This window comes from Alosa alosa, chromosome 13 (genome assembly GCF_017589495.1).
Source record: "Alosa alosa isolate M-15738 ecotype Scorff River chromosome 13, AALO_Geno_1.1, whole genome shotgun sequence".
Classification (NCBI taxonomy): domain Eukaryota; kingdom Metazoa; phylum Chordata; class Actinopteri; order Clupeiformes; family Clupeidae; genus Alosa; species Alosa alosa.
Genome location: NC_063201.1, coordinates 32,744,129 through 32,759,900, shown reverse-complemented (window position 1 = coordinate 32,759,900; position 15,772 = coordinate 32,744,129). Strand labels below are relative to the sequence as shown.

Below are 15,772 nucleotides of genomic sequence, written 5' to 3'. Positions count from 1 at the left end.
TTGGTCAGTCATTTTAAGTCCCTCCACTCGGCACCTGTATTGTAACGTTTTTGGGCACTTATCTGGCATCTATTTCGGCAGAAATGCGTGTGCGCAAGGCTTCACAACCCCAACCTTGCTCCAGCATGTCGACTTTTTTGCCGCCGAGTATTCACAGCACACCACATGATTGGCACAATGTATTCACATGTCGACTTTTTGCCACAGAAATGTTCCTTTAACGTTCCTTTAAAAATTACATTGCCTTTACAAATTGATTTATGGCCGGTGCTGGCACAATATTTTTGTGCAATAATAACACTCTACCACCTGAGAGCAGAGAGAGACACTCTCAGCCCCCTCTTCCTTCAGCCCTCTCTCTTTTGGAGACGCCCCCTGTCCTCCTAAAGCCCTGTACTAATTGCTCTTACAGTGGGCAGTGCTTCGACTTGGCCAGCTTCCCTCGCGGCCCACGCGCGGGATCACGCGACTTTAATTTGTATTTTTCCAGTGACGCTGCAACGACGCTGCAACAACCGGCAGAGGTCTCAAGTGAGCAGGGTGTCTCGTAAAAAGAAATGGAGCTGGAAAACCCTACACAGACTTCACTACAGACTTTAGCAGGCTGGTTTAGACATAATTTAATAGCCAGAAATATGCCTTCCTGTTACGTCCTGTTATCACGGAGTTACAGGCGATAAACTATTTTTGATGGTCACAAGTTTACTTCATTAACGTTTATTTCTTTCATTATTAAAGAGTGTTTTTCATTTAAAGGCTTGACTTCGTGCTTATTCAGAAGAGCATTTAGTGCTCTCCCCAATCCCAGATGCAGACAGCTTTTTGCGCAGGGGAGAGAGCGCGTGCGCGCGCACTGTGCTTTATGATTGTTGCCTTCTGATGTTATCTTGCTAATTCACTGAACTGCATTAGGTGACAGAAATGGTATTGCCTTTATCTTATAACTCCTTGTCTGAGCGACTACCAGGCCTATGGTTTTTAAAAGTCAGATGTTCCCTGACAAAGACATTCGAAAATTAAAAATGTTTATTGACTTGAAAAATACACTAATTTTTGCGAACTCCCTTCATTCAACCCTTGAAGACATCGCGGTCTGGTACGCTATGTAGATCGTTTCTCGTACCATTTAATTTCTCAGAATGTAGGTCTACTAGGCCTACAATAACGTCATCACCAAATACATCTTTTATTTTTAGTTGATCAACCACAAAGAGTAGCATAGGCCTACTGTGCACAGTGCACTGACGACTGTAGTAGCCCAAGGTAACCAGTTGTTGTAGATGAGAGGCAACCCCTTGTTTCAGATAGCCTGGACAACATGTTACCTGGGTGTTGCCTACGTTATTAATTAATGGTAGCCTACAATAGTTAATTGATTCGCGTAACATATTAGTTGGCTCAAAGAGTAGGATGGAGAGAGTCACCCGTGTGTTGCTTTTGCGGGATCGAATCCAGTTTAATGCTAGTTTTCAAAACATATATTTTTTACATGTCTTTTGTCCGAGTGGCTGTAATGTAGCCAAGCGCTCATGGCGTATGAAAAGCGACTTCAAACCGCCTAAAACAACTTGTTTGTGAATGTCTGACAACTGCTGCAGCGCATGCACGCCAAAAGGAAACCAGTAGGTGGAGAAACCAGAAGGCACACTACACCGGAACGATTTTAAGGCTATTTCGCATAGGCTACTCAATGGTGCTATTTCACACGCATTATAGCGACCCCCACTCACCAGGGTTAGGTGGAAGGTGTTAATAGACGATTGGCGTAGCCTACACTGGCATCAGACATTTGTTCCCAAGGGTCTATGAATTGTTAATCCGGCCCTGCCCCCAACGAACGCAACTTTCCACAGCTGAAAAAGAAGTCTAGAGGACTCCTAACTCACTAAGACCTACTTACTGTAGGCGCGCAAAACCACAGGCCTTTTTGGGCAAGCCTGCATTAGCGCAGGCCTTCTGTTGAAGAATTTTATATAAATCCTGCGCTAACAGTAATCCTCCTACCCCCACACCACAGCTGTGGATAGTGTGGCATGCTCACGCTTTATGTCTCCTTCTTGCAAACTAGGCCTATAGCCCAACCATTTACGTCTTCAAAAAATAACAACTTGCCAGATATGCCTTCATATCTTTGGGCTTCATTCAGCATTTTGTTCTTCCACTGGAAATGACTCTTCTACATTTGCTGCCTGCTGCATCCTTTCTGTTTGTATTGTTTACAAAATGTTTGACGTCTTGAGTTAATGCATTAAACATTGTTTGCTGGTAACCAGCCACAAATAGCCTACAGGTTCTTGCGTGCGTACATTCTCTATTCTCTCCAAAATGTGCCCGTTCTGTGGGCTGGCCAAGTGCGTAATTCTGCGGCATAAAGCAGATGTATTTGTTTATTGTACAGAAAAATAAAAACAACCTGTCAAGCAGTCAATTGACTACATTGCAGTCAATAAGTAGGGCAAATTACGAAACCAAAACGTGGGTCATAGTTGTCTAAGGCTCTGCTGTGAGGCCAAACCCATGAACAAAGACGCATTGATATCTGCAATAGTTTTTTTTTTTTTTTGGCGAAACAAGCTCACAGCCAAACGAGTCATAGCACTGAAGGGAGAGGCAACTGGCATGTGATCTCCCCACGGGCCAATGGATGTACAAGTTTTCTCCTGTGCCTACGATATTTAATCCAGTGTTTTGTCAAGTTGCAAAATGCTATTCGTTTTAACGAATTTTTATGATAGTATGAAGTACTTTTTGTATAGGGTACTATCTTAATTGCTTTACACTCAATACTTGACCAATGGCTATTGCATCTGTCTATTGAAAGTGAGAATGTGGCATGTGATCTACTGTGTAGGCTTCATAAAATAAATAAACAGATTGCTAATGGCCTACAAGCTGATCTGGGGAGTGTTTCCCGTACTATGGAGGTTAGCTTTTTACTAACAGAATGCATCGTTCAACTAACCAACATGTAAGTTACGACTGTTTCCCAAAACTGTCATACTTACATAGTACTGTAAGTTTGGACCATGATAGTTTCCAAACTTCAGTAGTATGGACTAAGGTGGTTAATGACGTTTACTAGCACGTGAACGGGCACCTGCACATACTTCTGTGGCGCATTGCGTTAAGGCCGGCAGATGACAGCCGCCGTTGCACAGCAGTTACCAGTCCCCTGTCCAACAGTTCGAATCTGGGTTAAGATTTTGACAACAATATTGACATCGTTGTTTACCTAAGTTTATCTTTTGTGCAGATCATATTATCAAAATCAGAATCAGCCTTCTTGGCTTGAAAAATCCATGAAAAAAAGTGCGCATCACCTTATTATTATCTGCAGGTGTGTGACTTTTACTTACGTGCACATGGCTGCAAATTGACTTTTAATTTATGTATTTTCTGCCTTGGGCATTTTAAAATATGGATGTATGGTGGTTAGAAGTGTAAATATCAATTAGAAACCTAAATATATTTATAATTATTAATTTGCAAACAAATAACTGGCGTCAGTGACGTCTTTGACATGAAGATCCCTGGAACTATGCTTCTACTAGCATTCTACCACAGGTCGAGAGGTGTAGTTGTAACTACACAACTTTACGATAGTGGTTGCGAACGTTCGTTGCTACTATGGTTTTGGGAAACACTAACGTAGTGTAACGATGCATTGGACTATGTAAGTTCCAAATATGAATGTAATTCTGCGGCATAAAGCAGATGTATTTGTTTATTGTACAGAAAAATAAAAATGACATGTCAAGCAGTCAATTGACTACATTGCAGTCAAGAAGTAGGGCAAATTAATTTACGAAACCAAAACGTGGGTCATAGTTGTCTAAGCCTCTATAGCGTAGCCTGTTAAAAATGCCGCAGAAGCCTACCCAAGGCTACAGATTAATTCTGAACAGTTATTTCTCTACTGGCTCAATTGTCACACCACTGTTTTGATTTGCGTAGTTGCGTTAACCCAACACTGACAATAATGTAGACAACAAATTTCGATTTCCGTTACCACCGTGTAGTCAAGCCTTAAGCCATACCCAAGTAGCCTCAATCGAGGTAAATCGAGCTTTTTCAGAAGGGGCGGCAGGCAGAGCGATGCCCACTGTAGCTCCTTCCCCTGATCAAAGTCAGATATTAACCTGACCAGGTCCTATTAACAATCTACCTGCTGGCTAGGGGTGGGCGATATGGACAAAAAATAATATCTCTATTTTTTGTGATTTTGACGATAACGATAATTAGTCGATATCCTTTAAAAAAATTGTTTTTGTTAAAGTCTGAGTTACTTTACAGCTCATTATTTATGAATAGCATCATTAGGCCTACAATAATAACCAATAACCTAACCTGTGACTTTTTAACTTAATCAACCAATGTATTGTCACTCTATGACACATTTCCAATTCTGCCCACACTTGTGTGTGTGGCAATGACATGGTCTAGCCAGCTACATTAGAGAAGCTGAATAGGCCTAACAGTTTCCCAAGAGAAAGTCTGAAGCTGAAGTTCCTTTCAAACCTTTACATAGGGTTCACTGTAAAACTAAGAGCAGACCAACAGAGTAGCTTACATCTCAGTTATTTCCTTCTATGTTTTGTTTTAGAGCAATCACGTAGGCTAGCATTCCAAGTTACAGAATAGAAACTAATGCGTTAGCTTATGGCTAATGTATCTGAGAAATCCCATAGAGATGCTAACGGTTAGCATAATCGGTAAACGTAGATATTTAGAGCAAACTTCAGTCCATTTACAAAAGAGTTACATGAGAATAGTTATTTGTTTACAACTGACTATTAAAATACTCGAAAGGCTAATGTTTTCTCTCCATATAATACCGTAGGAAAAAACGTGACTGTCTCATCAATGCCACTTGAACAGAAGTAGCCGCATAAAATCCCAAGTAGGCTACTCTCTGCACAAAATAAACATTAGGCTGCGTGGGACAACGTTGTGACCATGTGACCCACTAGTGATCACGTGACACTTGCTCTGCTGCACTTCTCCCGCATAGCCTACCTCCTGGGAATATATGAGTCTTCCGTGCGTGATTTCGAGTGTTTTTTCCCCATAAGTAATTTAAATACTCGATAATGTCAATTTGCACATCGTTAAAACAACAATCACGATATTATCGCAGACGATATATATATCGCCCACCCCTACTGCTGGCCAATTACCACCCCCACTCTGAATGAGCACCATGCCAGATAGGCAGAAAAACCTTGTTTATACACTAAAGCACAATCATTAAATCCAAATATATATCTTGACATTGCCATTGTACTGTTAACTACTGTACGATGTGGGGGTGCCATCGTCACACAGGAACATAGTTAGGGGGAAAATGGTCCTTTTTCACACCATCCCATATCAATGCTCCTCTGGATGGTCACTATAACAGCCATAGTAAATAGTTAACAACCGAGAAGCAACAGCAGAATCAACTGTAACCAAGTTAACCACCAACCGTTATAATTGTCTGTGACCAAAGAAAGGGGTATAACGATCTGAATAGGTTGACTCATAGACATGAGACACTGAGACATGACTCAGTATTGTGGCCAAAAACTCAAACATACCGCTTATAGAATGAAATTAACTACATTTTGTGTTATTAATGTTATTTGTGTTGAACTAAAATCACCTGTGAAGCCATGGATTTTGTGTTCTCTTCCACCGCTAGCAGGCAGGTAATCTTTGTCGGACCAACATGAGTGTTCAGTTAAGTAATATTCAAATGTATTTCTTGTTTTGTTTTGAAGCACAAAGGATTGATGTCGCCCGGTCCAATTCTCAAAATGAAAACAACCCCAAACTATCCCCATTTGCTACACCAGCTCTGGGTAGTCGACACAAAGTCCCCCAAATCAGACGGCCTGCTGGAGGAATGTCCAGACCATTGCCATCTCCAGGTACATATTGCAAAATATTCGGCAAAATATAAAACGGCTTAGACATTTTGTTGTTGTTGATTTTGTTAACTGTGTCCATCCACAATGGAAAACCTTTTAACATTATTCCAAGATTCATTTAAAATTATTTCGTTGCTGTTGCTCTTTCTAGGTGCAGCGATATCAAAACCTCATCATATATTGACTACAAGTGACTTCGATGAATCACGGCCAAGACACCACAGCCCTCATTACCAAACTGCAAGCTCTCGTCACATAACAGCTCCCCCCTCGGGATCTACCTCTGGATCGTTTTGTCTCCGAGCTGGGGGTTCTATGCACCCAAAATCCTTGCAGTCTACATCTTCATTAGTACCCCTTGGTGCTGCTGAAAACCTGATGACCTCAAACATTTGCCCTGTCGGTCGAAATGCTTTCGCCACTCGTATCCCAGCAAAGCTTCCTCACTCTACCTCTGGATCACTTCCCCAGTCGCAATGGCCAGGTGTCATGGATAGTCCCTCAACATCCCTTTCTTCTACCATGCACTATTCCCCAAGAACAAGACTGCCTTGTCAGCCTGATCACTCTGACTCTATAGAAATACCACACACTTTCACATTGTCATTTGGAAGTGGCTCAGCTGAGAATGGTTCTTCACTGCATGAGACAAAAAGTACACAGAGGGCTGGTCATGTGGACCATCGTCAGGAATTTGCCTACATACCTTTCCATGTGGATGCAGATCTGTCTGTTAGCTCAGAATTGAAAGCAGAGCTTGAGATTGATGAGGCTTTAATAAATGAAGGTGTGGCTATGAACTGTAGTGCTCAGATTGATGTGGAAGGGGAGATGAACCAAGACGATTTCTGGGACAGAGATTTGGATGAAGATAAGGATAAGGAACAAACAATGTCTTGCACTTCTGCTGCCTCAAGGGAGAACTGGGGTAATGTCTCATCTGATGAGGAGATGGAGAACTATTTTGACTTTACCCGTACCGTTATTACTCAACACACACAAAGAGACACCCAGGCACCATTATCTCCATCCCTCAGGCCAATACCTCAGCTTGATGGTGTGGATGATGGGACAGAAAGTGATACCTGCATGACCAATATAGACATTCAAAATTTGAAATGCTCTGGTCAAATCCAAAATCCTGTGCACTCAGATAATGTTTTACCCCAAGCAGTTAAGACCAGTAATGGTCTGAGTATACAATTGGAAATCCCAGTCTCAAACACTCAGCCGGTCTCCTCGGCCAAGGCCTTGTCACAGAATGTCATTGTTAGTGATACCACTGGTGGACAAAGTCAAGAGGAGTCCATTGTTGCTGGATCAGTTTCAAGTAAAAGCTTACAGGTGAACCCAAGGCCATCTTTGACTAGTCCTACCTTAAATTATGCGAGCGTTCAGTCATGCATAATGTCATCGCATCAAGACAGTGTCAACTCCTGTCAGCCCTTGCCACAGAATTCCACAGTGGAGGAATCTCTGAACTTTGATCTGCAGGATCAAAATGCCCTCCTGTACCAGGTTCCAAGTTTAGACCTGTCTGTAGAAACACCACTGATCTTAGATAAGTGTGAGCCATCTTCCCCTAGTACTTGTTTTACCGAGTTAGTCCCAGTCCAAGAGAGTGTTTCAGTAGACTTTTCAGATTCTGACAAACAAATGTATTTAGATCCAAATAATGGACACTTTGTATCATCTGTGAATGGTTACACTGTTTATACACCTCAAATGTCAGGGGCATCAGACAGTCCCCTCCCAAATTATCTGAGTGATGGTAAAGATGCAACTGATATAATTCAGCCATGCTCTGTCACTCCAATAGATTCTTCAGTGCATAGATTACAGAACCATCCGGTTGACCAGACTTTCATTACTATGTGTAAGCCGGTCTCTCCTCCCAGCCTCCCTTTGAGCACTACAGATTATAGTCAAGAAAAGCCAGCTTTGCCTGCTTTGGAAACTTTTAGGGCTAAACTAAAGACCCCAGTAGAGTGTAATCTATCAGCTCCATCTGCTCCAATTGGAGGTGTGATGCATACATCCACAGAAGGTTCATTACAACAAGAGTTAAAACCATTTCCGACTTCTGCTACTACACTGTCCTTAAGGCCATGTAGTCCCGTTTATTCCACTAATTCACAAACTCTGAGTTCTACCATGCATGGCTTCATTGCATCATCATCTTCCATAACCTCTCAGGTATCAACTCCGTGCCACTCTATGTTCTCCGTTCTACAACCGGGCTCTGCCCCTCTTGTCTTAAATGGATATAACTCCAGTCGAGTTCAGAAGGAAGCAACTTTGGGTCGTACCATTTCTATAAACTTTTCAACCCCACGATCAGCAATAGAGCCTCAACAGCAGGTATTAAATCAAGCTTTACCTGGTCATGCCATTCTGACGGTGAAGGAGGTCGGTGGGCCAAATGTTGATCCTACTCCACATGTACTGCTTGTCAATCGTCTTGGTCAGATCTTTGTCAAAAATCCTGAAAGCAATACCTTTCAGCTACCAAGTCCTAATTCTCCCTCATACAGTTGCGTCACTCAAATTGCAAGCCTTCTTCAGAGTAATGCATTTTCAGCAACATTGGCAGCTGCAGGAAGTATGTCTGCCACTGCCCCAGTAGTTCCTGTGTCAACTCATGTTCCTAAAATGATGACCCCTGTTCAAAGTTCAGTCGCCATCACTCAATTATTAGGTTGTAGCAGTAATGGGGTAGACCTGGATGTCAGAAAGTCTCAGAAGAAATCCATTTCTGCTGTAGCTGCACCGAAAAAACCTAGAAAGAAGAGAGAATCCTTGTTATCAAGAAAAAGCAAGTCTGAAAGCAAACAAGACAGCAAAGGGAACCTGCCTCTTGTGAAAGCAAAGACCTCTTCAGATTCTACAAACTCTGTGGACAGTGCGCAAGCTATAATCAATCAGGCAATGGCCAGCTATTATGACCCATGTCGGACTGTTAATCAAGCACAGAGTGTCTCCTCCATAAAGGACACCTTACCTGCGGGCAAGGCTCAGACTCTGAGCTCTGTCCTTCCTACACCTTGTGTCCTCATTGAACCCGAGCCAGCATCCACCCCTCCATCAGAAGCATCACGACCACGTACCCAAGTGCGCATGAAAAGGGTGTCCTCCATATCTGATCGTGCCAGCACTAAAAAGTCTAAGGCTGAGGTCATGGAAATGGAGCCCCAGCCTGGAATGGAGGACCTGTGCAAAGTGAGCTTGGCTGTAGCCAGGTGAGAAGATGTTACAAACATTGAATAGTATAGTTGGAGCAGCCTTCACTCAGTCTCTTTTTTTTTCTGTTTTTTTTTCCTTCTGTTTCTGAGAGCGCTGGGCCAAACTTATAAATGATCAGATAGGATAAAAAGGCTGCACTTTGCACACTGAAGAAGGCACTACGCCGAAACGCATCTGTGCAATAAATGTATGCAAAGTGCAGCCTTTTTCTCCTTTTTAAACTTTGCATAGTGTCATCCCATTATTATCACTGGTTAATTTAAATTTCTTGTCTTTCTAGCAGATCTGGAGTTCGGATTAAAGCACCAACAGTCAAAGGAGTTCTAGACTTGGACAAATCACAAGAAGAGGGTAGCAGTGACTGTGAAAGCATAAGGTAAAACTTTATGTAACAAAGCCTGTTTCATGTTTGGTTCAACCCCTTTGTCCTGGTGAGTGGCCTACACATCCGGAGCAGTGGGCAGCCCTTAATCCTGGCGCCTGGGGAGCAGTTGGGGGTTAGGTGCCTTGCTCAAGGGCACCTCATCTGTGGATGTTGGAGAGCTGTTTTAATCACTCACCCCGCCCACATTTTTCCTACCAGTCAGGGATTGAACAAGCCACCCTTTGGTCACAAGTCCGATTCCCTAACCAGTAGGCCACAGATGCCCACACTAACTACTATAGTCTAGAATAAGGTTCTAAAATGAGGCTCTTTTTCTTCATAGATCAGGATTTGACTCTCAGGCAAATTGCCAGAGTTTATGTTGAGATGTTTGTATTTTCAGGAACACATTTGACTTCAATTTACATTTCTGACATTAATAAATGGGTCAGCTATTCAAACTGTATCTTGCGTGTTTTTGCCACATGCATATAGGCCGACTTGAGCAGAATTTTCTTGTCCTGGCACAATGTGGTTCTCAAAACATTCTTGGTTAGTTGGCAAGGTGTGCATGTCACGTGAAGGAGAGAACACACTTTTCATTCCCTCCAGCCTTTGTAGGCCTGTGCTTGGAGTAGCTATGTTGGCTGATGGTTAAGTTAGCTTGGTAGTTTTAGATAAACACATTGTAATGTCTATTTATTTGATTCACACTTTTCAACAGTTTGTCTAAGTTAAGATATAGTTTGCACAAAAATAATTCATACATTTTTTGGTAAAAGGCCTGGACCTTGGGACCGTTTTGCCATGTCCCGAAGCGGAGACAAATTACATGCTTGGGATGGTGCAGGACGGTATTCTATGACTGACTGGAATAAGTACTCAGGTAAGATAAACAGAAATACTACTTCTTGTGATTTTGCAGATCTTAACATGTAGTTTTTCATTACAGTGAATACTTGACTTATTAAGTTCACCACAAACTGTAGAAATGTTTCCTGGTCTCAAGCCTTAGAACACTTAATAATAATAATACATTTATTTTTTTAACGCTTCTAGACACTCAAAGGCACTTTACAGTTTTATACATAGGTACAACAAACAGACAAGGTACATAGACGACAGGGTTACATAAACAGGGAAAAGAAAACACACAAGTCCTATGACAAAGCAGAGGACAAAGCTAGAGAGGTGGACAATGGGGAAAGAAAAGGAAAAGCTGGGAAAGTCTTTTAACAGGAAAAAGCAAGATGGAAGGGGTGAGTTCTGAGGGCCCGTTTCAGAGGTAGGAGGCAGCAGCTAAGAAGGCCCTGTCGCCCCAGGTCTGGAGTATAGTCCTGATGGTCTTGAGCGTGTTTGCATTGACGGACCTGAGGCGGCGGGCTGGAGTGAGAGATGTCATTTTTTAAAGGTGCCCTGCCACACAAAACCGTTTTTACTTATTATTATTATTTTTTTTTTTTTTTTTTTTTAATAAGTTAGGTCCATATGTGTTTGTGCTATGTCGTGAATGTGAAAATTACCAGCTACCTCCTCTGTCAGCTCTAGCCACAGAAAAGAAATGAGCGGACAAATTAGGCCAATTGCAAAAGCTCTTCAGTTTGACGTGGAATTGATAGAGCTCATTACTATTCATTAACTCGCCCAGTTGAGACCATGCCCACAAAATTCGTTTAGCTCTGTGACAGTTTTCGTAGGCCTATGCAAGGATGGCTGAATGTCAACGGGCTTGTGCGCTATGCACAAATAGAACTTGAACAATGCATTTTGCCCAAGAACCCAGACTTGAGGATCAAATGGCTTTAGATTTTTTGATTTTTTGGAATAATGCCACAGACTTTGCAAAAAGGTTGCTGTTTAACCCTTAGAACCCTAAGCTGTTTTTAGGGCATTTTCACTACCTTTATTCATAAGGATTTATTCTGGTCTTTGTAAGTGCCACACTACGGAGCCCCCGAGATGTCATGGGGAAAAAAAAAAAAAAATAAGTTGTGGCCACGAAATAGCAATTCGTTCCCACAAAGTACTAATTTGTGGCCACGAAATATTAATTAGTTCCCATGAAATAGTAATTCGTTCCCACGGAATAGGTAATTTGTGGCCACGAAATATTAATTCGTTCCCACGAAATAGTCATTTCAACCACCACGAAAAATGTATAGTCTAACGTGCACTGGACAGCTGGGTGAGCAAATCGAGCGCCAGTAGAAGCCTGTCGTGTCTTCTCATCACTCCCCACCAGCTCTCAATTCTCTGGTTTGCAGTAGGGTACAACCGGGACGATTGAAACGGGGGACGAATGAAACATTCCGGTTTTCTCTCCCCAGTGCAACGATGATACAGACATCATTTGGACAAAACATAGAGCATATTAACCTCCGTTGCTCAGCCAAATGCCATCCTGTTACGTCCTGTTATCACGGAGTTACAGGCGATAAACGATTTCTGATGGTCACAAGTTTACTTCATTAGCGGTTTATTTATTTTTTTGATTATTAAAGATTATACAACAATTGGGTTCTATGGAACTATTTATTTGTTTCTGATTGGCCGAGAGACGTTCCATGAGTTGGTATATCCCTGGACATTTCAACTCAGACTTTGCACAGCTAATAATAAATCACTCCGCGATACAATGCGAAGATTTGACACAATGTTCTCATCCCAGCTCTCCACTATTTTAAGCAATGGGTTACTCCTTAGCAAACCATAACGAAACAGTGCGTCACCACATCTGTGGATTAAGCTACACAGTCAACTCAATGTAAGTAAGATAAACGAGGATGCTAATTGTTCTCAGCATTGCCAGCATTGTGTAGGGCCTATAATATGATTGTCACTTGGAGGAGACTTGTAGATAACTAACGTTAGCATAGTTAGCTAACCGCTGCTAACGTGCTAGCATCGTGTCAGAAAAACATATGGGGCTGTGCACAGTAGTGTAACATTTATTCACCATAAATTAATAAAGTTGAGTGGTTCTGCAATGTAGGCTATGTTTCCGTTTTTTTGCAGTACCATGTCCCTTACATAACATGGCCCAGTGTCCTTGTAACATGCATGCAGCAAAGCTAGATATGAATGTGATTTCAGCCCGACTTTCAACATTTCTTTCAAGAAGACAGGTAAACCACAAAGACCCGTAAAGAGGGATCTGGAATGTTGGTTACCTAGCAACCAAGACGCTGTCTATTGAAAAAGGGAACTGTTTTTGATGCGTAAGAACGATGTCGAAATTAACATTTTTTAAACAATATTGGGGTGTTTTCAGATTATTTAGTTTGTGGTAGAATTGTTGTATAAAAGCAATATAGCACTTCGTGATGGTGGGATTGGTCATGGATATTACCCACGGCTGTTGTTGCCTCGCCACTTTCGGCCTCCCGCCTAGTGGCTACGGCCGAACAACACCCGTGGGAATATCCATGACCAACCCCACTCTCACTCGTGCTATATTGCTTAAGTGTTTTTCATTTAAAGGTTTGACTTCATGCTTATTCAGTAGAGCATTTAGTGCTCTCCCCAATCCCAGACGTTCACATTGCATGTTTGTTTGTAATGGATGCAAAACAGTCTATAATGCTAAATGTCTATGGGGGGACGATTGAAACACCTTTTTCATTTGTCTCGACCAGGCAGTAAACCCCATTTATTCTTAGTCAATGCACACATATCTGTGTTTATGCTATATTTTATGCAGGTGAGACATGGAAAAGAGGTTTTAGATAGATGCAAATATATTTGGGGCTATCAGGTAGGGGGTCGAGTTTTGCCATGTTAACCTATGGAGACTGATGGCCTGTGGGTCATGAAGGGCACTTATTTGGATGTGTGGTGGCTTTAACCACATAAAAACAGAGTGACACATTGTATTGTTCAGAGTGAAACATTATATAATTCGAAACATGCATTATTCTAGCTATATTAATGGCATAGTGCATGCTATTTCCATAACCGCGAAATACGCGCATCACCATGACTGCAATGAGTTGTTAACAGACATGAACCAAGACATATAGCCCAGCAGCAATCTATCTAAAATAACACATACTTGAAGTACCATTCATGGTATGTTGTCAAATATTGAAGTTGTGGGAAGTTTACATAATTTAAGCTGTATGTTTCATTAAGTCCCCATGCCGTTTCATTTGTCCCAGCCAGGAGGGACTTAATGAAACATAACGACGCTCGACTTCTCCTTAAATAACTCTTGAGCGGTTTTGTTCAGAGCTGTAAATGCAACTGTATTTGACAGAGGACAGATGTAGGTTGCTAGTGACAAAATATTAACTTTCAGTGTTTTACAATGTCTTTGTAAATTACGTTTCATTAAAAAGTGTTTCATTTGTCCCGGTTCTCCATCAGCCTCGGCGTTGCTCCTGATCGTCCATCTATCTCGGCACAGGTCCTCGGGTCAGCGCAACGCGACGTTTTACAAAAGATAGAAGTGCCCGAGATATGATTTCATCAGCGCGCGGCGTAAGAACAAAGAACAAAGAAATGGAACAGTGATTGGTGTGTGGGTAGAAGGCGTGAGATGAGATGAGGAGGGGGAAAAAGTGAGAGTGAGGAGTGGGGGGGATGAAGATTCACCTCCAGCTATCTGATGCGTGTTTATAAAAAAAATGCAAACGAGAGAGACACGTTCAAGTCGTACCTACGCCGGTGCAGCGACCTGGCTTTTAATAGTCTGTGGAGATGCCTCTCGCTAATAATGAATCCCTCCAATGCCAGGCTTTTCAAAATGTCTTTGTATTTCATTCCCAGCCTAAAATAGCACTCTACCATACTACCCCTGTCCATTGTGTGACAGCGACTGTTCCTGTTTGAGGAGTTTGATTTGCTCATCCAGCTGTCCAGTGCACAGCCTATAGGCCTACCTATTTTGTGGCCACAAATTACTATTTCGTGGGAACTAATTAATATTTAGTTGCCACAAATTACCTATTTCGTGGGAACAAATTAATATTTCGTGGCCACAAATTAGTACTTTGTGGGAACGAATTGCTATTTCGTGGCCACAACTTATTATTATTATTTTTTTTTTCCCCATGACATATCCGGGGCTCCGTACCATATTATATATTGTTGTTTTTTTTTCAGCAGAGTCTAGGCTATCCAGATCTGCCATCATTTCATGTATTAGTACTAGCATTGATTTTATTTTTATTTTTAAAGAATTAAAATATAAAATGCGTATTATAAAAAGTTCTTATATTTCAACATGTATCTCACCACAGCAAGCTCATAGCTCTACATGCATTTCATGTGTGTTCAGACTGTCCTGAATTGGGCATTACAATTGCCATGTTGGAGGGATACTCTGGGGCTGAGCAATTTACAGAAATATGTGGTGTGTAATTTACGGAAATAAATGCCATTTTTTGTTTAGTGATGAAAAATAACCTTTCTGCGCTCCATATCTGTGACACGAACTGATCTGACTTGACCCGAGGTTGCGTGTTAGCCTGCGTTCATATGGTGTATGCACTCATAATGATTCTCAACTTTTTACTGCATTGCCATGAACAAAGTAAAGGCAAAAAAGGTGTTTCTTTGTTAAAGGAAAATTACGGTTTTTAGCACTTTAAGGCCCTTTTCTGGTTTGTTTTGGATGAACTAGAGTGGTGGAACACCACTAACCACTCGGTGAGTTGCACAGTTTTGAAAACGAACGTTAAGGGTTGTTTTAGGACATGTTTGAGTAGCCTACTACAGTATGCCCATTGCCAGCCACCCTGAGAAGTCAAAGGCGATTCAAAACGAGTCAGAAAAGTCGAGACAGGACCCATCGTCAAAATTTCGGTGTCCACCACCATCCAAAACAAAACAGAAAAGGGCCTTAAAGTGCTAAAAACCGGAATTTTCCTTTAAACAAATTGGGATGCATTGTGAGCCTTGAATTGGATGCCATGCAGGAATTTGCTAGGATCTCAAAACCGGATTATGAACATGCTTTGCCATAGAGAAACACACAACAGCGTTAGATTATAAACATGCTTTGCCACAAAAACAGAAAAAACGTGGGGTAAGTCCAGCAATATGAAGTTATTATTTTGCTGTCACTTAGTCTGTTTTATAACCCAGAAGGATGTACTTGGTATCAAATCATAGCGCTAGCCTAGCAGGTTTATTGCCCATTTGGACAATGCTAGCACTCGGTAGCCAAGCTAAATTCATGCCATGAAGCTAACATTAGACGATACCTTGCTTTTCCGAAAAAAATGTTAGAGAGTCCATGGTAGAACTTCAG

The 15,772-nt window shown here is 41.7% G+C and overlaps 1 protein-coding gene across 1 annotated transcript in view; it reads left to right on the top strand.

Moving 5' to 3' along the window:
* kmt2bb (lysine (K)-specific methyltransferase 2Bb) overlaps positions 1-15,772 on the top strand; it is a 94,989-nt gene that overhangs the window by 71,352 nt on the left and 7,865 nt on the right. Inside the window, exons 28-31 of the mRNA XM_048261956.1 lie at positions 5,763-5,912; positions 6,064-9,151; positions 9,436-9,531; positions 10,302-10,405. Coding sequence (XP_048117913.1) covers positions 5,763-5,912; positions 6,064-9,151; positions 9,436-9,531; positions 10,302-10,405 — 3,438 coding nt within the window. The remainder of the gene's footprint in view (positions 1-5,762; positions 5,913-6,063; positions 9,152-9,435; positions 9,532-10,301; positions 10,406-15,772) is intronic.